This window comes from Nematostella vectensis, chromosome 6, assembly GCF_932526225.1.
Source record: "Nematostella vectensis chromosome 6, jaNemVect1.1, whole genome shotgun sequence".
NCBI classification, from domain to species: domain Eukaryota; kingdom Metazoa; phylum Cnidaria; class Anthozoa; order Actiniaria; family Edwardsiidae; genus Nematostella; species Nematostella vectensis.
The window spans coordinates 5,815,486-5,839,582 of NC_064039.1; the positions used below are offsets into that span (position 1 = coordinate 5,815,486).

The following is a 24,097-nucleotide window of genomic DNA, read 5'->3' on the forward strand; positions in this document are numbered from 1 at the left end:
CCCCCCCGCCGAAAAAAAAAGTAATCCTTGGTATTGTTTTGATTCTTTTGGTTTTAAAGACCAGAAATTGGCATCCCATGGTGCAAGGTGCATGGAGCTAAATTGCAAGAGACTTCTCATATACAAGGAAGTTAGCTCATTTCTGTTGAGAAAGAACCATAAATGCATTCACCGCCATCAATCAGGTATCAGTGGACTCAGTGAAGAATAAGATCTTATGGCATGGTTAGAAGTGGAAGGCGAAGTTGATAGACTTCACTAAAACATTGTGTTTGCAGCCCTTCCTTTCTGTAAGCTGTGGCCCCAATCCTTTTGGGTCGATTTGGAGGCTACCCTGCAGCCAATATTAAGCTGCTATAGAATATTCCATTGGTAGTTGTTCCAAAACTCAGTTCTCTACTGGTGTTGGCTGTGGTAAAATAACTTGAATGACAAACCCTTTCTGTATTTTGGCATCACCAACAGTCATTTTATCTGTAAGCAATTTGCCAGCGTAAAACCACCTTTGCTTGGCTGGTTCAATGTCTTCTTGTTTCTGTAATTTCCTTTTAATTTTTAGTATTGTATCTGATGTATAAACAACCATTTTCAAGTCCTTTCCAGTTGAGAGTCGCAATTTTACATATGTCTCTTCACCAGTTGGTGGAGTCTCTTTTTCATCTACTTCATTGCTGATATCACCACTCACATCATCATCTTTTATAAGGTTGGTGGGCTGGCTGATACAATATACTGGCAGTACATATCTTGTGCCCAGTTCATCGTATGCATCTTGTAAAGAACCTACAATAAAAACAACAACCACACTTCAAGGTCAATCAAAGGATATGAAGGGGTTTGTTGCAAAAAAGTGGGTCATTTCTTATTGAAGGATCCTTTAATATTATACTTTATCTATATGATATTTATGACTGCACAGCCCTTTTCAATAAAAACAAGGTATGAGTCTGATATGGTCAGGGGAATATCTACCTTCAAGCCAGTTACACCCTAGGCTTACTTCTGTAGCTGCTCTTTTCCACTAAACACTGCTATTCTATGTCACTATGGGATTTCCCTATCACCTCTATAAAGTAGTATAACTAAAACTCATATTATTGAGACACAGGTCTGTTCTTGTTGTGATCGATTTATATCTTCAAAACAATAAGGTCAATACCATCTTTCTTTAAATTGGGGATATGCGAAGCTTAGGGATGACTTATTGTGGGGTCTGATGTCCTTTTGCACTCAACTGTTGGCACATCCAATCAGATTTCTTCTACTGAACTAAATAGGAACATCGATCTAAGAGGTAAAAGAATTACAGGTACTTTAAGAATGTTGGAAGTGATTTGAGAAAGTAAACATTAGAATTAAGAAGGATAACAAACTCTAGAAAACTGAACAATCACAAACATTGAAATTAATGCAAAGGCAATTAAAATTAATACAAAGGTAAGTGCATGTTAATCTACCTACTGTAAATGAACCACAACAAAAGTTTCATGAATCGTGCTGTGTATGCAATAAAATAAAGATGTTATAGCAAGATGTTTTATAAGAGATCCCTCAGGGATTGCCAAAGGAAAAATAGAGTTTAGCCAAGACATGTACAGGTCACTGATTTACATTAGTACTTTAGGGGATAATGCCTAGTGCACACTAGCGACATATCAACATAACGACATGGCACTCTTATCTTCGACATAATGACATGGGCATAACGACATAAGAGAAAAAACTTTTTCTTTTCTTTTATGTCATTATGTCCATGTCGTTATGTCGGGCTAAACATAGTGCGCGTGCCCATGTTGTTACATTGTTATGTTTCTAGTGTGCACTAGGCATTACAAAGGAAGCACCCAAAACTATTATATACCAATCACCCTTAGAAATTTAAATCTATAATCTGTAGAAGCCAAAACACCATGACAATAAAAGGGCACACATAACCACAGGCCTACCTATTTCAGGACCATCTTTTACGATATATTGAGTAACATAAGTTTTTTTATGTACAAAATCAATATTTTGTTTTTGTCTTTCCTTGTGTCTTATTTAAGATACTAATAAGCAAATTTCAAAATGCAGTTGGCATTCTATTAAATGCTCTTTATAATGAAATATGAGAATAAAATACAATTTATCTTAATAGAACATTTTGAGGAGAATTAAAAGTATTGTTGTTCTGAAAAAAAAAATGATAATTTGTTATTAAAAAACACACATTATACAAAAATTCATATTAGTTCATTGTCACTAATTGCAATGAAAACAAGAAGACAATAGGATGGAATTTAAATGCAAAGTATCACTTTTCAAAAGGGGACAAGACAAAATACTAGCTAAATATTGAAATATCATGAAAAGACAAAGAATTCTCGATAGTGAGTGACATTGCATGTGTAATGGTACAGGATACATAAGAAATATTTGTATTTTCTTGTTTGTTTCGCCAACTTAAGCCACACTCAATAATAATTGTGAATCCACTTGTGTTGTCGATTATGATATTTGGAAATCCAATACTCAATACAAACTAGAAAAGCGGTTTTACTAAAATGAAAAGACAGAAAGATAACTCGGGTTGAGCCATCATCATCACGTAAGGCAGAGAAAAGCACACAATAAACCATTTGAAGGCAGTCATATAAAAGTGGAACTTACCAGTTGGAAGGGTTATATTTGCGCCATCTACGATAGCTTGGGCTAAAGTGTGATCATCAGTTTCGGCAGCTGCTCTAAGAGCATCCCAAATCTCCTTTCTCCCTTCAAAAGCAGGGGCCGTTTCCCAAAACTCGTCTCTTTTGCTGCGAAGCTGTCCCTCCGTCAAGGGAATATCTGAAGTCCACTGCTGCCTTTCTTTTTTCAGCGGCTGATTTTTGCCAAGAGTAACTAAAACCCATAATAAATGACATATTTACAATCAGGATATTACCTCTCAAGCGACGTGAGTCTCCCAATGGTTTGAAGAACAGCCTCAGAGTCGTATCCGTGAAATTTTACAAACCTCCTGGCGTACTGCCGAACTCGCTGGAGCTCACTCTAACACTTGGATCGTGGCCTGTACCCATGCAACCACCCATATTGCCGAAAGTCAGGGTAGCCACGGAGTGTGCTCACATATACGATGGCCAAATGGCCACAAAAGAGCCAAACTCGTTTAGTTTCTAAAGAACGATCGATGTGTTCCGTCTGAATTTTCTTCATGAAGTCTGCTCATATTGATGTGTGACGTCACAACCCCCCCACGTCCAATGACGTCACGTCAGCTTAGCCACAGTCAGTCGTACCAAATGCATGCTCCCTTGGTGTGATAAAATAATCAATTATTATTCCTACGGCCGGATTCGTCTTTGGCTTATGGACTTTACTCAGGCAACTCGAGGCCGAGTGGAATAATTATCAGTTAGCCACAGTATGCTAGTTGTAAAGCCCAAAACTCTGTCTTCTAAAAAAAAAGCTCTCATTTCATTTTTTACGAAAAAATTCCCACATGATTGCATATTACCAGCTTAGCCAATACTGCCCCTCAGCCCTCACGTCCTCAAACATACCCGTTCCCACTACCCCTACCCCTACCCCTACCCCCATCCCCTCCCCCCTCCTCCACCCAAAAAAAGATCTGTGCGCATCTTTTGTCTGAGAGGTCTGGGCCCTAAACGCAAGCGAGTCCAAGATGGCGGCAGCCTTCAACCCACAGGCTTTGAGTAAGAAAAAAAACACTGAACTTTCTGGATCTTTAACTCCTTTTGATGACTGATTGAACACATTTTGGTATTCAACAGAGCACAAAGTGCCAGCAGGACAGTCTAAAGATGAGTGGACTGTACGTGAAAAGCTAACTCTCGCTTCCTCTGTACTTCGAAGTGGGGACCAAAACTGGTAGGGTTTTACTGGTGTCAATATAACACGGCGAAATAAACCCCTGACTGTATGGTCAAATAATCATCACCATGCTATTACTTGTGTATATGAAGCCCACGCTACACTAGCATCAAAAGCATAAGTTAATTACTCATATGTCAGTTAACAAGAGTTGGTCACTCTTATTACTTAACAAAATACCAGGGGCCGCTTGCACAAAGTCTGAATAAGTTATCCACCGGATAGGCGCTAACCACTGAATAAAATCCCTATCCAGCAGATAGTTATTGGGCGGATAAAATAGCATTGCACAAAGCGTGGATAGAACGCTGGATAACTATCCGCTGAATAGCCATCATTTGCCACTAAATGGGTTCCAGTTCCCATGGTAAATATGCAAAGCGCGCACTGTTTCTCCTTCAAACAAAATGGCTGCGATAGCAAGAACTTCAAAAAGTGCCAGACACCAAACGGTTTTTCAAGGGCAAAGTACACAGAATTCACGGAATGATTAAAGGGGATGGTGTTTAGCTCCTTCCTATCTTTGGGAGTCACATTTCTAGACAAAATGGACAATATAGTTTGATTCCAGTCCTGCCAGAGCTGCATGTTAGTTCGTAGTTCATTGTAAATTTACCAACTGTAAAATTTGAGGTTAGAGTAGGAAGAGATGTACCACTTACGAGAATATTGCCTCTACTTTTACCCTTATTATCAGACTCAGTGGAAAGTCATAATGTCCTACAGATCATATCAACTGCAAATCTAGAAATCTTTTCTACTGGTTACCAAAATATATCCAAATATATCCTGTTTCTTGATATTTTCCTGAGATTTTAAGTATTCTGAGAACTCTATGTAAGATTTTTGACGTGTGAAACTGCTTCTTCCAGTTTTGAGTTTTTAACCAAACACATTGTGTACTCTCTGATATGCATTACTGTGAGATGGTGTGATTTATAGCCAACTAGGTGCAGGCCAAAGAGGACAGTTCAAGGCTTTTGACTGATGAAAGCCATAGTATAATTTGTCACTTGGAGTTCATAAGCATAAGCTCACACATCTTAATCAAAATAGCATCTGATAGCCACCTAATCTGGTCACATAACATGTTTTAAGAGGGGCATATGTACGACATATAAAACCTTAATTCAGTGTTGAATTTACTATTTAATGGGATATGATTTTGAAAATATTCTTTTAGATGGTATTATGGATGATTAATATCTATATCTTGCCATTAGATACTGCTCACCAACTATTGCAGATAGAACTTGCTTAAACCCTAACCATACAATTTGGATTTGGTCGTTTAGGGTATCAGTTAGCCGTGCCATAAAGCCTGTTTCAGAGGCAGGATGTTGTACAGTGAAAAGACCACCAGATTTCTTTTCTCAAAAGGTTTGTTGTTTGCAACTTTAGACATGCATCAATCCTTCAGGAGACTTACATACCATTTGAAGTATGCTAGATTTTTTTGCAAACTTTACTTTTCCTCTTAAGTCTTACTTCATTATCAGATACTTGATTAAAATTCTTGTTTTTGGTTATCAAGAACTGTGCCATTCACTACTCTGAGATGTTGGAAAAAGTCTCAACACCAAAGTAAGCATTCTTTTTTTCCATTTGAATATTAATCAATTATTCTTAATACTGGTCTGTGTTTTCCTATTTTTCAGGAGAAAAAGAACTAATGAGACAGGAGGTGCAGGTGATGTTGATTATGTTTCAATTTTTATTTTAGTTGTCCTTCTTATTGATGTTATGCTTATGAACTAGATGTTTTTTTAATTGTCTTCTGTGTAGAAACACCTGGCGAGCAGATTGTTAGAAAGTTAACATTTGAGAGAATCGAAGAACTGAAAAAGAGCATCAAGAATGATCATCTGACCTACAGGTATGAGAGGAATAAGATGGGTTTAATGGACTAGCTTTTTATCTATGTAAATTCAGTGTTTTGAATTTCCATAAGAAGCAATTAGATAATTTTTTATTTTTTAGTTCTACATAGGATGACTGAGTCAGGGGGCCATGCCACTCCCCCAAAAAGTCAAACACTTTTCAATATTTCATTGTTGCATCTAACTTATCTAATTTTTTCTGGCCTTTCATTTTCCATGTTATTCTCAGAAAACTGAAAATGAGAATAGATGATATAAGAAATGGAAAGCTAGATGCTCAGTTACCTGCAGTCTGGGAAGAAATACAGGCGTAAGTGTTAAATCTATTGCTAATTAGATACAGTATGCTGTGCAACAAAGGTAGCTATCTGACATGATTGGATTTTAGCTTTCACCCATCAACTGGAGGTAACCCTGTCAGGCAAACGAGAACTGGGTAAAATAAAAATGCCTCCTAGCTTCCTTATGCAGATAGAGACCATTATATCACTTGTTTATTTATCATTTATGTTCAGCATGGGTAGTTTAGTGAAAATGTTAAAATTGAGCTGTCCAATTGACGTCATGTAAATCCTGCTCTACTTTGCTTAGGGAGTGTTTATTAAATACACCTAGGGGAGTGAAGATTTTTACTTAAGACACCTTAAAATTTCAGAGCTCCCCTTTCATTGTAAACATTTTTTTTGTGCTCCCCCCCCCCCCCCCTTCAGAACCTTAAAACTTCCCCTCCCCCCTGTAAAGTTGCCATCTTTGTTGGAGTTGATGATCCAGTCAAGTAATCATTATTTCAGAGTGTGACACCCCTTTTGGTTTTGGCCTTCATAATGGCATTCATAATGGTCCGTCCCTAAGGAGGCCTGTGAAGGAGTTACATTTGTTAAGAATTTTTTCTTTATAAAATAGCCTTCCTGGAGGCTTTGATAGTTTTTCCAGCACAAAAACCCCGAAAACACGGAGTCCGCATAAACAGGCAGCCATCTTGGACAATGCGCTCCACAGGGGGAGGTGGAAGAAAAATGTGCGGGGCAGAAGGAGGGGGAGGGGTGTTCTTTTCCGCCTTTTCCCCTCCTCCTGCCTCGTGCATTTTTTCTCCCCCTCCCCCTGCAGAGCGCACTATCCAAGATTCTGATACATTCAATGTATTTTCTCAGGATTTTTCCTAAAGCGAGGTTGACAGCTTTGTATACTGAAAGCTGAAAGTATCTATATTATGGTTTATAAAGACAAAAGTATTAAATACATTGGTCATTTGGCATAATGTTTAATCTGTATTTGTGCTACAAACTAGATCATATCAGGAAAATGTTAACGCTGAAAAGTATGGCTCCTAAAAATTTAGACTCCCCCTTAGAGAACCTTTTTTTCAAGCCCCCCCTTTTGGTGGTTAATATTTTCAAGGCTCCCCCTTAATGTCTTCCCTCCCCCCCCCCCCCCCCCCTCATTGTATTTCATGAACACTCCCTTAGTTTTTCCTTCTTGGTGTCTGTATAGGAGGAAGCGTCATGCTGAAGAGATGCAGAGCCAGGCAGCTGCACTTGGTCTGTTATCAGGAGGTGATCCATCACTGCACCCATCCCACCCACTATCGCACCCTGCACCAATGTCTGCACCTGTGTCTATTGGTAAGGAGCTGTTAGGCACTTTATCTCTTGGTAAGGGAATGGTAGGCACTTTATCTCTTGGTAAGGGAATGGTAGGCACTTTATCTATTGGTAAGGGAATGGTAGGCACTTTATCTATTGGTAAGGGAATGATAGGCACTTTCTCTATTGGTAATAGCCTGAGTATCAGGTGATTTTATTTGTCAAAAGTCGGAGAGGAGAAATAAAAGTACGCCTGAGACAAGGGCCTACTGCCCCTTTTCAGGCCACTGTCAAAATATGTCTGCTGTCAATTTTCCAATGACTCGCGTAGAGGCACAATCAAATACCCAAATCAAATTATAAACGGCATTTATGTAAAACAAAACTACATTGGTGTTATATGCAAAGGTAATCATTTTAGTAACAACGAACCCCGGTGAGGGTAACTTTATGGTAAATGATTTGAAACGCAAAGATATTTTACGGCTCAGGAGATTTACGTTTTAAGTATATGACTGCAGATCCACACATCGCTAAATTACTACAGGGTATTTACATCACCAATTTACTACAGGCTTTTTCGTCTAAATAGACAAACCGCTGCTTGACCACAAATTCCATTATTTGATAAGCACACTCAATCAACAACTCGCGAGAAGTGCCGCAAACAATCCCAAGCATCCCGTGCTCTCACAGACAAATTTCTCGAATATTTGGCGCCTGGTCTGTCTAAATATTTTATAGCTACGACTAATGATGTCTGTAGTATTAAGCAGCTTCTATGACATCCAGCGGCTTTGATATAACAAGTAGATCTTCGCTTCGAAAAACGATACCAATGAGAAATAAACACACACACACAATGACCGGCCTTCGAAAATCATTTGAACATCTGAGTATCAGGTGGAATTTTTCCAAAAAAAAGGAAGAGAGGAAAATATATATTTTTTTCAAATGTTATAGAAAACGATTTCTTTGATTCGCAAGGTCAAAAGCACCTTTGGAGTCCGACATTACTCTAAGAAAAAGCAGTCTACGGGCTAGGGTACTATATATAGCTGATCTAATCAGCGTGTCTCATTCGAGTACCCTTTGTTTTTTTTTTACCAATCTGGCATGAGAACATGCGATTTGAACAGTACTTGTATCAGGCCCTTGTCTTGTTTCTCACCGGCGTGATAGAAACATAGGAGGGCCTGATACTCAGGTTATATTTGTAAGGGAATGGAAGGCACTTTATCTATTTGTAAAGAAATGTTCGATACTTTATCTATTGCTTTGGAAATGGAAGGCACTTTATCTATTGGTTAGGAAATGTTTGGTACTTTATCTGTTGGTAAGGTAATGGTAGGCACTTTGGCTGAAGTAATGCATGGTACTCTATCTAAGATTTTACAGTAGGTGGAAGGTTTTGGAAGTAGTCTTGTAATGATCAGTCAAAATGCTTTTACAAGTTCCTGGTGGATAGAATGTAGTAGGCAGTTAACTGCCCATAGCTGTCTTTTATTGAAACCCCTAACAGTAGAAGTGTTGTTAAATTTATCATTTTAATTGTTTTGTTTAATCGAGAGCCATCACTTCAAGGAACTCTGCCATATCAGTTTGAATTCTCAATTGCTACTTGCACTAAGTAAAGAAGAAACATTATTTGTACAGTTTTGAACCAGTGCATCTTACACTTGAAATATTTGTTTTTGATAGGTCTAAAGCAAGGTAATCTTGCAACCCCATCTCCACAGAAAGGCAAACAGTTGCGAATACCTAAACCAACTCCAAAGTGAGTAAACTTTCTCAAACATCTGAAAGTGATGTAAAAGGGTCTGTTTAACAAATTAGAAAAAAAGTAGTTGAGATTTCATTTTCAGGTTTCAGAAATATCAGGAACAGCTACAACAGCGGCATGGCCAAGGTGGACAGCACCTCCCCCCCTCTGGACACGCCCTTGATCCAAGTGGGATAGGGGATTATGGGAGGGGAAGTGACCTTCCTGGAATATCCTATGGGTCCGAAACACTGGTAAGAAAACTTTAATTTTTCTTCAGTCTGAAATAATGGAATGACAAAAAGTTGAACCATTATATGATGATCCACTGTTTCCTTGTATTTCCATTTGTGTGCAGAAATCAGAACCAATGGATATAGATCCAGGTGCTGCTGTCCAGACAGAAAAGTTGAACCATTATATGAGAATCCACTGTTTCCTTGTATTTCCATTTGTGTGCAGAAATCAGAACCAATGGATATAGATCCAGGTGCTGCTGTCCAGACAGTCAGCATTGGTAATGTACCAGGCACTCCTGCCAGCATGGTGCAGACAAGTCAGATGGGTGAAGCTCCCACCACGCCTGGGAGGGCAGGGGGTAGAAGGTCCTCTTCCATTAGCAGTCAGGGTCAATCGGAATCCTCTCTGTTTTCCCTGCTTGCACAACCACCAAAAGACAAGGCTGAAATGGACCATCAGACCCAGAAAGTAAGCAAGTAATTCTTATACAATATACAGCTAAACTTGGCTATGTTGTAATGCTCATCTCCTTTTTTTTTTCTAAGATCAGGGTTTGAAGCAGACATTGTTAAACAATTTAAAAATGATTTTTAAACAGGACTCACAGGACTCTACCATGGCCTCAGCAGAGGGACAACTCCCCACCAAGACGCAGGCCAGCCCAAGCCAGGAAAACTCACAAACTATGGACGGGAAGTCTTTTTTAGGTAGGCTTATCTAATATATAACATTTCCAAGTCACTCTGCCATAAACATGATAGGGCGTCCAGCAGAATTCATTGTCCTCCAAAAATAAAAATGATAATAAAAATATTTCTTACCCCCCAAGCCCCCATCCCCAGACCATCTTCCATTCAGAGGCTACTATGCAGTGCCTAAATATCTGCTTTTTTCCAAAATACTGTATATCGACACATCTATTAAGTGGCTAACCTGCTTCCACTGTAAGTCCACTGATTTGCTTTTCTATATAGGGGTTACTTCTCCTATGGAAGCCAAAAAGCTGGATTCCATAAGAGATAGAATCATTCCAGCTTCCAGCGAAACAGTAGACACTCCCTCTATTAGTGCTCCAACGTTGTCTAAACTTCTGTCATCCAATACACAAATGCATACATCTGCTACCACAACCGACAAGGTAAGCTTGGCCACTAGCATTTTCCTAGGTCAGGGCGAGTCCAGGATTTCTCAAAGGGGAGTGGGTAGCAACCCTGTTGGATGAGCACCTATAAAGCATATGAAAGGAGGGTAAAGCCAACACATTTAATTGAAAATTTACATTTAAAAAGGGGCACCGACTCCAGGTCCACCAAGTAAGAATAAATGGTATTCTAATGTCATCATCTAGGATGCAATATGTATTCATCTAGGAATGTACAAATACATACTTTACTTCAGCACTATAGCTAATCATTTTGTTTATTTTGTGTTCCATGTAATTTGTGTTCTATAAAGTCTGGTACTGTTATGGAAGCAAGTGTCAAACTAGAGAACAACATTGCAGTGACTGGAAGAGCCATCTCAGTTGGTATGAGCCAAACCTAATTTATAATTTCATTTTGGAGTGTTTCTTTAAATTCCTACAAAATCCCATCCCATTCCCATCTCTGGGTTACTGTCTTGTTTATGCTCTATATTTTAGTAAGTAAACAGACCCCTTCTTAATTGTTTTGACTTATTTGCATTGCATTTCAAGATAGCTTATCATTATTATTTTATGACAAATATTTTTGCAGTTCTCATTGAAGTAAAAGAGCTAACAACTGTTCCTTTCCAGGCGGCTCTGGTCATGATAGTGGAGGTGTTGTCTCCATTTCTGTTAACCCCAAGGTACATTATGTACTACCTTCTAAGGTGCTTACAAAGTTGATTGCATCTGGCACAAACAGCTTAATTAGGATATTCATAGGAGGTGTTTTTAGGAATTTGACATATACACATTCTTGCAAAAATCTTGAAAGCATCTTGACTGTTACAAATGCAAATGCTTTTTTTAATAATGAAGAACATTAAAGCCGCATTGTCACCAGTTTACTTCTGGTTGATTTCGTAACAATCTCCTATGACTTTTAACAGCAACTGCGGAAAATATTTCAAAATTTTAAAAGTAGTGTGTCTTTTGGAAGTTTCTTTTGTCTTTTGACGGTTGAGGTTTCCATCGGACCTCCGGAAGTAAACTGGTGACAATGCAGCTTTAATGTATTGGCAATGAATGAGTTAGCTCTCAGCTCTGTTTCAATTTTTTCCGTGAGACTCTTCTCACTAGTTCTTTGTGCTATAGGTAGCCTTGGTGTCTAATCTCCCAACTCCCATCGCCATTACTCCCCCACCCACCACGCCTCCTGCAGAGAAAAAGGTAGAGTCATTGCAACATATATCACCACACCATGATCTGACCTATACTCCATGCCTCTATCTGATACACACCCCATGCCTCTATCTGATACATACCCCATGCCTCTATCTGATACATACCCCATGCATCTAATCTTATACATACCCCATGCCTCTATCTAATACATACCCCATGCCTCTATCTAATACATACCCCATGCCTCTATCTGATACATACCCCATGCCTCTATCTGATACATACCCCATGCCTCTATCTGATACATACCCCATGCCTCTATCTAATACATACCCCATGCCTCTATCTGATACATACCCCATGCCTCTATCTGATACATACCCCATGCCTCTATCTGATACATACCCCATGCCTCTATCTAATACATATCCCATGCCTCTATCTAATACATACCCCATGCCTCTATCTGATACATACCCCATGCCTCTATCTGATACATACCTCATGCCTCTATCTAATACATACCCCATGCCTCTATCTGATACATAACCCATGCCTCTATCTAATACATACCTCATGCCTCTATCTAATACAAACCCCATGCCTCTATTTGATACATACCCCATGCCTCTATCTGATACATACCCCATGCCTCTATCTCATACATACCTCATGCCTCTATCTAATACATACCCCATGCCTCTTTCTGATACATACCTCATGCCTCTATCTGATACATACCTCATGCCTCTATCTGATACATACCCCATGCCTCTATCTGATACATACCCCATGCCTCTATCTGATACATACCTCATGCCTCTATCTAATACATATCCCATGCCTCTATCTGATACATACCCCATGCCTCTATCTGATACATACCCCATGCCTCTATCTGATACATACCCCATGCCTCTATCTAATACATATCCCATGCCTCTATCTGATACATACCCCATGCCTCTATCTGATACATACCCCATGCCTCTGTCTGATACATACCCCATGCCTCTATCTGATACATACCCCATGCCTCTATCTAATACATACCCCATGCCTCTATCTGATACATACCCCATGCCTCTATCTGATACATACCCCATGCCTCTATCTGATACATACCCCATGCCTCTATCTAATACATATCCCATGCCTCTATCTAATACATATCCCATGCCTCTATCTGATACACACCCCATGCCTCTATCTGATACACACCCCATGCCTCTATCTGATACATACCCCATGCCTCTATCTGATACATACCCCATGCCTCTATCTGATACATACCCCATTCCTCTATCTAATACATATCCCATGCCTCTATCTGATACATACCCCATGCCTCTATCTGATACATACCCCATGCCTCTATCTTTTACATACCCCATGCCTCTATCTGATACATACCCCATGCCTCTATCTAATACATACCCCATGCCTCTATCTGACACATACCCCATGCCTCTATCTGATACATACCCCATGCCTCTGTCTGATACATACCCCATGCCTCTATCTGATACATACCTCATGCCTCTATCTAATACATACCCCATGCCTCTATCTGATACATAACCCATGCCTCTATCTAATACATACCTCATGCCTCTATCTAATACAAACCCCATGCCTCTATTTGATACATACCCCATGCCTCTATCTGATACATACCCCATGCCTCTATCTCATACATACCTCATGCCTCTATCTAATACATACCCCATGCCTCTTTCTGATACATACCTCATGCCTCTATCTGATACATACCTCATGCCTCTATCTGATACATACCCCATGCCTCTATCTGATACATACCCCATGCCTCTATCTGATACATACCTCATGCCTCTATCTAATACATATCCCATGCCTCTATCTGATACATACCCCATGCCTCTATCTGATACATACCCCATGCCTCTATCTGACACATACCCCATGCCTCTATCTAATACATATCCCATGCCTCTATCTGATACATACCCCATGCCTCTATCTGATACATACCCCATGCCTCTATCTGATACATACCCCATGCCTCTATCTGATACATACCCCATGCCTCTATCTAATACATACCCCATGCCTCTATCTGATACATACCCCATGCCTCTATCTGATACATACCCCATGCCTCTATCTGATACATACCCCATGCCTCTATCTAATACATATCCCATGCCTCTATCTAATACATATCCCATGCCTCTATCTGATACACACCCCATGCCTCTATCTGATACACACCCCATGCCTCTATCTGATACATACCCCATGCCTCTATCTGATACATACCCCATGCCTCTATCTGATACATACCCCATTCCTCTATCTAATACATATCCCATGCCTCTATCTGATACATACCCCATGCCTCTATCTGATACATACCCCATGCCTCTATCTTTTACATACCCCATGCCTCTATCTGATACATACCCCATGCCTCTATCTAATACATACCCCATGCCTCTATCTGACACATACCCCATGCCTCTATCTGATACATACCCCATGCCTCTGTCTGATACATACCCCATGCCTCTATCTGATACATACCCCATGCATCTAATCTTATGCATACTCCATGCATCTAATCTTATACATACCCCATGCCTCTATCTGATACATACCCCATGCATCTAATCTTATACATACTCCATGCATCTAATCTTATACATACCCCATGCCTCTGTCTGATACATACCCCATGCCTCTATCTGATACATACCCCATGCATCTAATCTTATACATACTCCATGCATCTAATCTTATACATACTCCATGCCTCTATATCATACAAAACCCTATGCTCCTATCTAATAAATATCACATGCCTCTGTCTGATACATTTATTTCTCTTATCTGCTTTTAGACAGTGGAGGTTATACCTGACCCATTAGCCAAAAGAGTAGAAAGTATAGCCACTGAAGAGACTTCTAAAAAGGATTCTGAGTCAAGTTCAGACCTACAGACAGATATCCCTGAGATCAAGGTTGATGTTGATGACACTCCTCAGCCATCACCCAGGGTGTTTGGTAGATCAAGAGCACCAAAACCTGGGCGGCCAGGTAACGTGGTCAGGTTTTTAAAGTTTTGCTAAGGTGTTGTGGGCCCACTCTTCTGGTTTAAATATACTGACAATTTAAACAATAGCTTCCATTCCTATCTGGTTTTGTAGCAGCCAGCTGATTACCTATTGTTTGCACACTACCCTATAAATACCACTCCCCACCCAACCTCAGTTTCATTTGCTAGGACAAAGGGCTTGAAATATCAGTGAATCTACTCTGTTTCACAGAGGTGTACAGCAGATGTTTCAACCTTGTGTTAATTTATATCTTGTCTACACCTAGCCTACACAGACCTCCTAGTTATAATAGCGGAGCCAGCGCGGCCGTAGGCCATGCGCGGAGCCCCATAGGTATAGAAATGGTCTATAACTAGGCGAATCAGTTTTTGTGGTCAATGACGTCATTGTCACAAGCTGCCATCCATCCAGCCAGCCAGCCGCGATCTGCCTCGGCACAGGCCTCAGAGCGAGCAAAACAATATGGCAGATGTGTATTTCTGCCCCTCTCAAAAACACACGAAAACTGACTGCAGAAAAGCCAAGAATTGACGAAAAAGAAGTGCTTGAAAACAATCATTCGTGGGAATGCTAACCACCGATATGAACTTGTCTAATTATGTGCAAAAGACTGTGAAAAAGCATGGTTGAAAGTTTTGAAGAGTCAAGTCTTGTGCTCGAGTCAAGGTCAGCTGAAATGTCAGAGTTAGCCACAAGATAAAGAAAGAAAAAACAAGCAAATTTTATAGACACATTCTCCGACAAGTGCTCCTATGTATTTGTTTTTGCACTGGCAGACGTAGGTAAGTTAGTGTACTGTATTAAAATACTAAGCTTTGAAACAACTTTGAACACCTTTTTCATTGTTGAATTTAATTTAATTTATACTTTAAGTACTTAAGTACCTCAGGGAATAAATATTCTAGGCTGTGTTTATCAAATTCGATCTCTAAATCTGCCATTCACCATCTATCATAGGAAAATTATAACTACTTTTCATGAATGAATTGAATATAAGTTACCAGAGCTGTCAACTCTGTCACAAGATTTTGGACCTCATCATAAACCTAATTTTTGTGAGAATGTTCATACATTTTTGTATTCATCCGCATTGGCTCTCTTGTTTTTTTTTTTTCACATATTTGCTGTATTTCATCCGATTTCACAAGATTTCTGTCCAAGTTGGGTTGACAGCTATGATATACTAGAAATAAAACCAAAAGTTATTTTTAATTCATTTCAATGAATGATTGGTCAAATTCTCACAAAGATGAGCAAGGCTTAAATGAATTACTTGGGTAAACTCAAGCTGTCTTTGAAGAAAGAAATAGAAAACTGGTTTCCTAAAACCTTAAAGAAATTGAAAGCTGGTCTCCTAAAACCCTAAGTAAAAGTAATATGTGAAAAACAACATATTTTAACCACTTGAAATTTAAATCAACTATTCTGGAATTCTGTTTTGATTAAAAAAAAAAAGGTGCACATACATATTTAGGACCTTAGGATCTGTTATTCCCTAAAAAATATGCCTTGTTTTTATACCACCTACAATATTTTCAATAACCCTGGGTACCTCAATGTTTTCTTACAAACCTTAATTTTTTTTCTCATGTCATTCACAATATAATGTGGTCCAAAAGTAAATTTCAGGTTTCATAGAAAGCCAAGACAGCTTTTTTGTAGAGGAGCAATTTGCTCAAAAGCAATGGGTTTTTTTCCTCTGCAGCTTCTCCTATAAAAGCTCTTTCAACCTCTGGCTCATCAGATCATAGAGCTTTATGAGACGGCAAAGTTCCTATGTTCATTTTCTGTAATGGGTACCATTTTGAAAAGTTTTAGTTGAGACTATTTTTAGTTTTAGGTTCTATGAATTATGTTTTTGTGGTATAATATTTGTATCCTATTTTTAGTTTTAGGTTTTATGAATTAGGTTTTTGTGGTATAATATTTGTATTGTTAGGAAATTTCCAGTTCTTTTCTTAAATGCTTTTCTCCAAACTTCTTTAGGTTAATCTCAGCCAGAGATTCTGAAATCAAGCTGAGACACAAGCTGCTGGCTAATAGGCATGACCCAGGGCAGGATGTACATATAAGGCATTGGTATTTAATGTAGGTCACCAAAAATAAACACATATAAAGTAACAAAAAGTAAGATAATATTTTAATGGAAAAATTGTTCTAAAAAACGAACCAGGGTTATAAAAGTAAAAAACCTAGTTTTTTTCCAAGTTAGCCTGACAGGTTCTTGTATGATGTGTGGTTAGTGACATTTAGGCTATTTAGGTTCATAAATAGTCTCTTGCTATTACAATGACTCATGGTAAAGTAATTGAGGTAGTAAGTTAATCATAAGAATCATCGGAAGCACGGGTGGCCTAGTGTGTTAGCGCGTCGGCCTCTCACCGCTGTGGCCCAGGTTCGAATCCTGGCTCAAACTGGGGATTTTTCCGGGTTCCTGCCTTGAATCGAATTTGTCACAAGTGAGTTAAAGTTATTCTCCCGTGTTTCCAGTCTTCTCGGATAAGGACACTAAACCGGGGGTCCCGTCTCTTCAAGCTGTACTACACTAAACCTGAACCGAAGGGACGTAAAAGAACCACTGGGGACGCAATAAACCCTCTGGCAGTGACCACCCCCAGTGACAGTGCTTACTAACCGAGGTTACACTTGAGTTGGAGCCGTGCTCTGTTGTGTCATCCTTACCGCTATTTCATATGTGTAATAGTGGTAGAAGCCTTATAAATAAATCATAAAAAAACAAAAACAGGTCTCCTATATGATCCCTTAAGATCATATTTAAAACTTTTTAGAAATCAATTTTCCTATTTCGACCTATTTCAAATTATAGGCTAAATAGATGCTTATAAAAAGGATTCTGATTTGATAATTTTAGGTTAACAGGTTCATTCTAGGTTCTTATATGTGGTTCTTAACTGTATAATAAAATAATGTACTCAGAATTTTTTCGAATATGTTAGAGTGCTTTTAATCCACCCTTAGCAAAGTTACATACTAAAGCACAAGAGAGAAGGTTAATAAAGATATTTTCCAATATTTGAATTGCTTACTTTAAAACTTACACAAGATAAAGAAAATGATAAAGCCCTATCTTTGCAAGTTAAGAAAAGTAATTTAAAAAAGTAAAAGGAATTGGGACAGTACAGGCAGGGAATGAGTACTTTTACCTCAAATCCACTATGATAGTGTGATTTGCTGATATACTTATTAATATATAGGAATTTGATATGTATTTGTTTATTGTTTTTAATTTTGAAAAGAATAAAATAGCACCCAGTGTTTTGTGAGGAACTTTAAATTGATCCTCATTTTAAAATAAATATGACCTCCCATCACACCTGAAAGCCTTCCCTGTTAATCAAAGCATAAATTTATTTTGCTAATTTTGCTGAATCAGTTGTCTATCAAGTATAGTTTTGTTAATAATATCCTTAGTAATGTCAATAAATACTTTTTTTACCTAGAAAAAAAACATATTTGTTCTAGGTATTCCCTAGGAGGATTGGGAGGACACCTTTTAATAATAATTGCAGTATTTATAGAACATGCAATCTTTCTATGTTTTTACATATGGTGCCTTTTTGTGGGTGGTGGAACATGATGCATTTTAATGAAAGTGCAGGGAAGGGGGGTTCTACACAAGTTTATGCTGAAAAAAGGTCATGCTGGCTCCGCATTTAGGCAGTGCCTAAATCTATATATTACTGTTTGTCTGTGGTCTTTCTAGTTATACCATCTAGTTTTGTAATTGTCATACCGCTTGCTTGTCACTCATAGCAGGAGAAAACTACTATAACGTTGCCACAAGTGGTTACTACCTAAAATATTAAAATTGAACCCCACTTGTTCTTCATTTTCCGCAGGTCGACCACCACGGGTTGGAAGAAGAAGTCAGCGACACAGATCAAAATCCCTCAACTCCACTGTAAGAACCCTGATACTGTAACTTGAAATTACTTGTTGTTATTGTTTTCAAGTCATTGTAAATCTGCTTACTTCTTCTTACTAGGATAATGAAAATGAGGCTGATGAAGAAAAAGAAGAGGTATGTAATCTTTAAATGTTCTTGCATAAATCAAATAAACCTACATTTCTAATTACTTTCTTCAATAACTCCTTACAACTCTGTTGTATGGAGTATAAAAGATCGAGACTGGATCCACTTTATGCACCATAATTAAAAAGGCAAATTGGGGATTGTTTTAGTGGGTTGGGTTCAAATTTCACCACTTTTTAAGCAAAAGAACACTTGTCCTTGTACAGTTTCCAAAAATTGAATGATCCTTAAAAAATCCTTGATCCACCTCTTTATAATCTTTTTGTAATTGATTTTCACTGCCAGGACACAAAGTCAGAATCCATAGAGGCAGAATCAGAGAAGACCAGCGAGAAAGATGAGGAAGATATTGAGTCCACAATCAGCGAGAAGAAAGACAGTGATGACGAAGAGGAACAAGAAAGTGCTGACGATGGGTACTCTGAATCTGGTCTTAAGGATGAATCCTTCCTGGACAGGGCTAGTACCGTTGGATCTGAGTCTGTGCCTGCTAGTCCTGCCTCACAGATCTCACAGGGGTGAGTTCATCCTCTATTGGAAATTCGACAATGGTTTCAGCAGAACAGAGCTTGTCTGCAGTTAGTGTCCCCATGATTTTATTGTTAGTAAAGTTAGCAGTCACTTTGGGAGCCCTGGTGGTTCAGTTGGCATTGCGCTGCTCTTTAGTGCCTTTGCCTTTTACCACTTTGCTCTGGATTCGATTCTCCGCACTGCTCTGTGTTGAGGAAGTTGGTACTTGTCTTTTTTCAATGCCTTTTAGTCTTGTTTATCCAGATTTCCTACCTCCACATAGAAAAAACAGCAATTTGTTTATACCAAGCAATGTTCTGTGATCGAATCAGTATGGTGGCATCTTTCTATGTCTTCAACTAGATTTATTAAAATGTCTGCACTCTCATTGTATCAATGTTCTTGACAGATTTATTTATTTTCTACTGCGATACAGTAAGTGTGATCATCCAGTTGTAGTCTCATCGTTTCACATCTAGTAAATTTCTCAATTAAGAAAAACAACATACTTTAGAAATAGCTTCCAGGCTCAAAGGGAGGGGTGGACATGTTTCTTATTATTTATCTTTCTCATTTATCCATGTCTCTCTAAATACTGGCTACCTCGGCCTGGATCATCATTGCTACTCAGTGCAGAAACTCTTTGTTGGTACTAACTATATTTTTATCATTAAGTTGTCTTTAACTGTGCTCATAGGGATGACATGGAGTCCGCCCAGGCTCAGAAAACATGGCGCAAGTCCATCATGCTTGTATGGAGAGCTGCCGCAAATCACAAGTGAGTCACCACTATTAATATAATTATTACTTATGCACATAATTTAAGTAGAAAAGCACCAAAAAACTATAGCTACAATCATGTTCTGTGTCAGTGTGTCAAGGGTGGTAAAACTATACCAGAGTCTTCCAAACCCTTCATAACCTGTCCTTTCGAAATGATGGTTCTATTAGACCCATGGGAACCACCCCTGGATTGCATTGAACTACCCCTGGATCATCAAAAACATATTCTGCCATACCACTTTTATCATGTGCCTTGTATACAGTCATTTGACAAAAGGTTGCCGTCAACCGGCTTTGTAACTACGCAACAAGCCAGCATGTAAGCATGGGTAAAAACCACTGAAGTGCCTAGCTGCATATATTAGCCACTGCATAACTTCAGACTTAGACGCACTAGCGGTGGCTAATATTAGCAGCTAGGCGCTTCAGTGATTTTACTCATGCTTACATGCGGGCTTGTTGCGTAGTTGCAAAGCCGGTTGATGGCAACCTTTTGTCAAACGACTGTATGTTCTTTGTTCTCAAGCTTGGTCCTGTTGTTCAGGTATGCTAACGTTTTTCTGCATCCCGTCACGGACGATGAGGCACCAGGGTACCACACTGTTGTATTTAGGTAATTATCCGTTGTGAAGAACAATTATCTATATTGTATTCCACAAATTATTTATGTGTTTTTTTCTTCTTCAGACCAATGGATCTATCAACAATTAAGAAAAACATTGAGAATGGGGTATTTATCTATTCACATACTCTACATTATATACCATGATTCTTATTGACAGGTTACAGATTGTAAAATCAAACAGGTTCGCTTCAAAGAGAGGCTATCATGATGACATGTTTTACTTAAAGTCCCAGAATTGTTCTCAAAACCTCTAATGTCTCTGATTGAAATTTTGATTTTGTGGACTTGTATGACTGGAAATTCAAATGCCTCATCATGCAAACATCCTTTTACAAGAGATGTTGTTCAACTCTATTCTTTATAACCATCAAGATAACCTAGAAAATGTTCAAATTTCTTACTGCCTCCTCTTTGATAATGTAAGAAAGTTGTACTATCATAATATAAGTAAGAAAGGCATGGCTACCCTGTGCAGAAGAGTTTTCAATTAAAACAGAAACCTCTTCAAAGGAAAGAATTGGTAGTCAAACTTGAGTATTCACCACTTTCTTTGGACATCAACTTTGAGGGGAACATACAATGCTCTAATTTCCCTGAACACTTTATTACCTTGTAGAGCATCCGTACCACGAGTGAGTTCCAGAGAGACATGATGCTGATGTTCCAGAATGCCCTGATGTACAATAGCAGTGACCACGATGTGTATGTAATCGTTGTCATTATGGCATTTTCCTAATGATATGAAAAAACTCCTTATCAAGGATAGGATTGAGCTCAGAGTGTTATACCAGTATCCAATCTTCATGGCCCATGACTAATTCTCACTACCGCCGCTACTGACTTGACAAATCCCCTCATCTAAACACTAGTGCTTTTTTGTTGTTGTTGTTTAGTTTCCGGATGGCAGAAGAAATGCGTGATGATGTTATGGACCAGATACAGGTTTGTAAAGTTATGGACCAGATACAGGTTTGTAAAGTTTTGAATAACCTTCACCTATATAATATTCAGTATACAAAGTTTGAGTACTTTTTATTACATTTTATTTTGTAAATAAAATGATCTTCCCCACTCATCCTTCACATCTTGAGTGTGTCTCTATATAATGCAGTCAAATTAATCCATTTAATCACATTATTTCTTATCCCAGCACATGAGCAGGGCGGGGCCCCCATCTAGGCATGCACCTATAATGATTCTTTTGAGAAATGAATAATGAATTTTGGCATCAGGCATGAGTGAAACGGTATCATTAGACTTATTGAAGATATCCATACAAAAACAAATAGATTGTCAGAGCAGCATACATGTATTCATAAAAGTTTTTGTCATCTCTCGTAGTCCTACATTGCCACCCAGCTTATGGTGCAGTCATCAGACCGAGACTCCAAAATGCTGAGAGGTCACAGGAGTGATGGTATGTTACACTATTTTTATGATTGCCATAGATTGAAAGACTTTTCTCAGTAATGTCAAAAAACCAAAACTTAAACCTAAACAACCATTTCAATAGTGACAACTTGATACCTTTGTCAGAATAATTAAAAAAAACAGTAATTTTTAAATAATTACCATTAAATGCTATATTCAAATAAGAACACTTCTGAACACAGCAATGGAAAAATTAAAAGGGCTAACATATCTTTAATGCTTGAGTATAAAGCACTTGACCGTCGTGTTTCCAGCTCTAACCTTTGACCAACTACTGACTGAAGTAAAATCCACTCTGTACTTGCATCTCGCCACATGCCACTCCCACGTAAAGCCTACCAAATAGTACTGGTTAATTCAAGTTTTTAACATTCTTTACAGTTTTTCACTTTTTCCTGTGAAACTGCTTCCCTTGTCTTCCTTATGGAGAGTTCCAAGGGTAAGTCAGTTATGTCATCCACCCTCCCTTCCCATGGTCAGCTAAAAAGAACTTGTCTTCTCTTGAAAGAATTGAGCACAGGGAGCCCAATCTCATATTGGAGATACTCTTGTGATGTCCCGCCGTCACAGTGTTACTTCCATAATGCTAAAAATTAAAAATTGCTCAAAATATGCTTCTATATCATGGATTTTTCAAAAAAATATGCCTCCCTTTGTTATACTGTCTTTAATTTTTGGGGAAGGGCGAGTTAATGTAACAGGATTATGTGCAATATTATGAGCTTGGGCTCCCTGTGGTCTAGCAATTAAAGGTTGTTTCGATTTTTTTTTCCAGTTAATCAATGATTTTTTTTCTTTCCCTCCCCTCCCCTAAAACTTCTGCATCAGCAATATTTTGGTAAATCCTGGCTGATTTATAAAGTACAACTTTGTGTTACTAAGGAAATACAAAGCACTACATTATCATTGTGTTATTTTAATTTTAAAATGTTCTAGTAAAAATGTGCTTGTTTTTATCAGGGACCAAATCATACGTCAGTACAAGGCCCAAGAGGGTTTGATGTCAGCAACTTTTGGTTCCTGGTGTCAAAGAAAACACCAAGCATCAAGCAGCAGACAGTACTATCAGTGTAGATGATACATATGCAAACAACGGAAACAGTGAGGGGGGCATCAGTAAAGCCCCGTGCAAACTGCGCCAGCACCTGCCAGCAAATTTTCGCTTGACTGACTATAAGACAAAGGAAAGGTCAAAATGGGAAATGGACTTTCTGACATTTCCTTTGTCTTGTGGTCAGTTGAGCAAGAATTTGCCAACAATGCTGGCCGGTGCTGGCGCAGTTTGCACAGGGCTTAACAGTATGGAGCCAGAAGCAGTGACATTTTTTGTGTTTCTATTAGAATGCACTGAAATAATAGTCCATTGTAAAGATTGTATTTTCATGGTGACTTTGATGTTTTTTTTTTTAATACATATTCCTAGAAGGGGGTTTTCCCCTTCTTTTGACTATAGCCAACAGCTTCGTAAGTCTGATGGAAACCATGAGCATTCTAGCAATACATTATGATACATATTGCTTGTAGCTGTTTAGCATGCTAATCGGTTCTCATTGGGTTTTCAAACATTGGGAACTGAGCTGAGCACTGAGTTGGCTTGCATGTTGAATTATCTCCAGGTACATTCATGTCATTTTTAAAAAAACATGTCATTCCCTCAAAAACCCATATAAAAGTCGACTCAGAGAAGTAACATAGGAGCAATGTCTGGTATGCAGCAAATGCATTTATCTACACAATTCTCAGACAGCTGTTCAAATTCAACTGGCTCGTATTTATAAATATAAAGGTTTTCACCTTATTATTTTAAAAGTTTTACCCTCTGAGAAGGGGGATCTCCATAAAGGGGATGATTGTCCTATCTTTTAGGGTATCAAATAAAACCAACTGCTACCCCTTACCCGTCTGTTTTTATTGGAGTGGTAGGCTTAACACATAAGCTTAACCCTATTCA

The 24,097-nt window shown here is 38.6% G+C and overlaps 2 protein-coding genes and 1 long non-coding RNA gene across 8 annotated transcripts; 2 read left to right on the plus strand and 1 right to left on the minus strand.

Annotated features, from left to right (window-relative positions):
* Nucleotides 1-33: 33 nt before the first annotated feature.
* On the minus strand, nucleotides 34-3,224 carry LOC5521548 (ubiquitin domain-containing protein 2). Its single transcript, XM_001641294.3, has 3 exons — nucleotides 2,993-3,224; nucleotides 2,650-2,877; nucleotides 34-783 (listed from the first exon to the last, which is right to left on the minus strand). The coding sequence occupies exons 1-3, from the start codon at nucleotides 3,066-3,068 to the stop codon at nucleotides 389-391; spliced, it is 699 nt and encodes a 232-aa protein (XP_001641344.1). The 5' UTR covers nucleotides 3,069-3,224; the 3' UTR covers nucleotides 34-388.
* A 360-nt stretch (nucleotides 3,225-3,584) lies between these two features.
* Nucleotides 3,585-24,043, plus strand: LOC116604443 (bromodomain-containing protein 8). 6 transcript variants are annotated; one of them, XM_048729252.1, is made up of 28 exons: nucleotides 3,585-3,692; nucleotides 3,771-3,867; nucleotides 5,166-5,250; nucleotides 5,405-5,454; nucleotides 5,529-5,560; nucleotides 5,656-5,746; nucleotides 5,980-6,060; nucleotides 7,242-7,372; nucleotides 9,035-9,110; nucleotides 9,199-9,349; nucleotides 9,558-9,803; nucleotides 9,934-10,042; nucleotides 10,310-10,473; nucleotides 10,791-10,863; nucleotides 11,113-11,165; nucleotides 11,617-11,691; nucleotides 14,528-14,723; nucleotides 18,604-18,665; nucleotides 18,750-18,785; nucleotides 19,083-19,315; nucleotides 20,005-20,085; nucleotides 20,635-20,703; nucleotides 20,778-20,820; nucleotides 21,332-21,417; nucleotides 21,609-21,684; nucleotides 22,057-22,132; nucleotides 22,528-22,585; nucleotides 23,107-24,043. In XM_048729252.1, exons 1-27 carry the CDS (start codon nucleotides 3,662-3,664, stop codon nucleotides 22,545-22,547), a joined length of 2,523 nt encoding a protein of 840 aa, XP_048585209.1. In that variant the 5' UTR covers nucleotides 3,585-3,661; the 3' UTR covers nucleotides 22,548-22,585; nucleotides 23,107-24,043. The 6 variants fall into 6 exon arrangements, with proteins under 6 accessions (XP_048585209.1, XP_048585211.1, XP_032222694.1 ...); XM_048729254.1 differs by having other exon boundaries at nucleotides 21,609-21,657; XM_032366803.2 differs by lacking the exon at nucleotides 22,528-22,585.
* LOC125568014 lies at nucleotides 14,734-17,074 on the plus strand. Its single transcript, XR_007312006.1, has 2 exons — nucleotides 14,734-15,525; nucleotides 16,730-17,074. It is a non-coding gene; the product is annotated as an uncharacterized LOC125568014 (long non-coding RNA).
* Nucleotides 24,044-24,097: the final 54 nt, after the last annotated feature.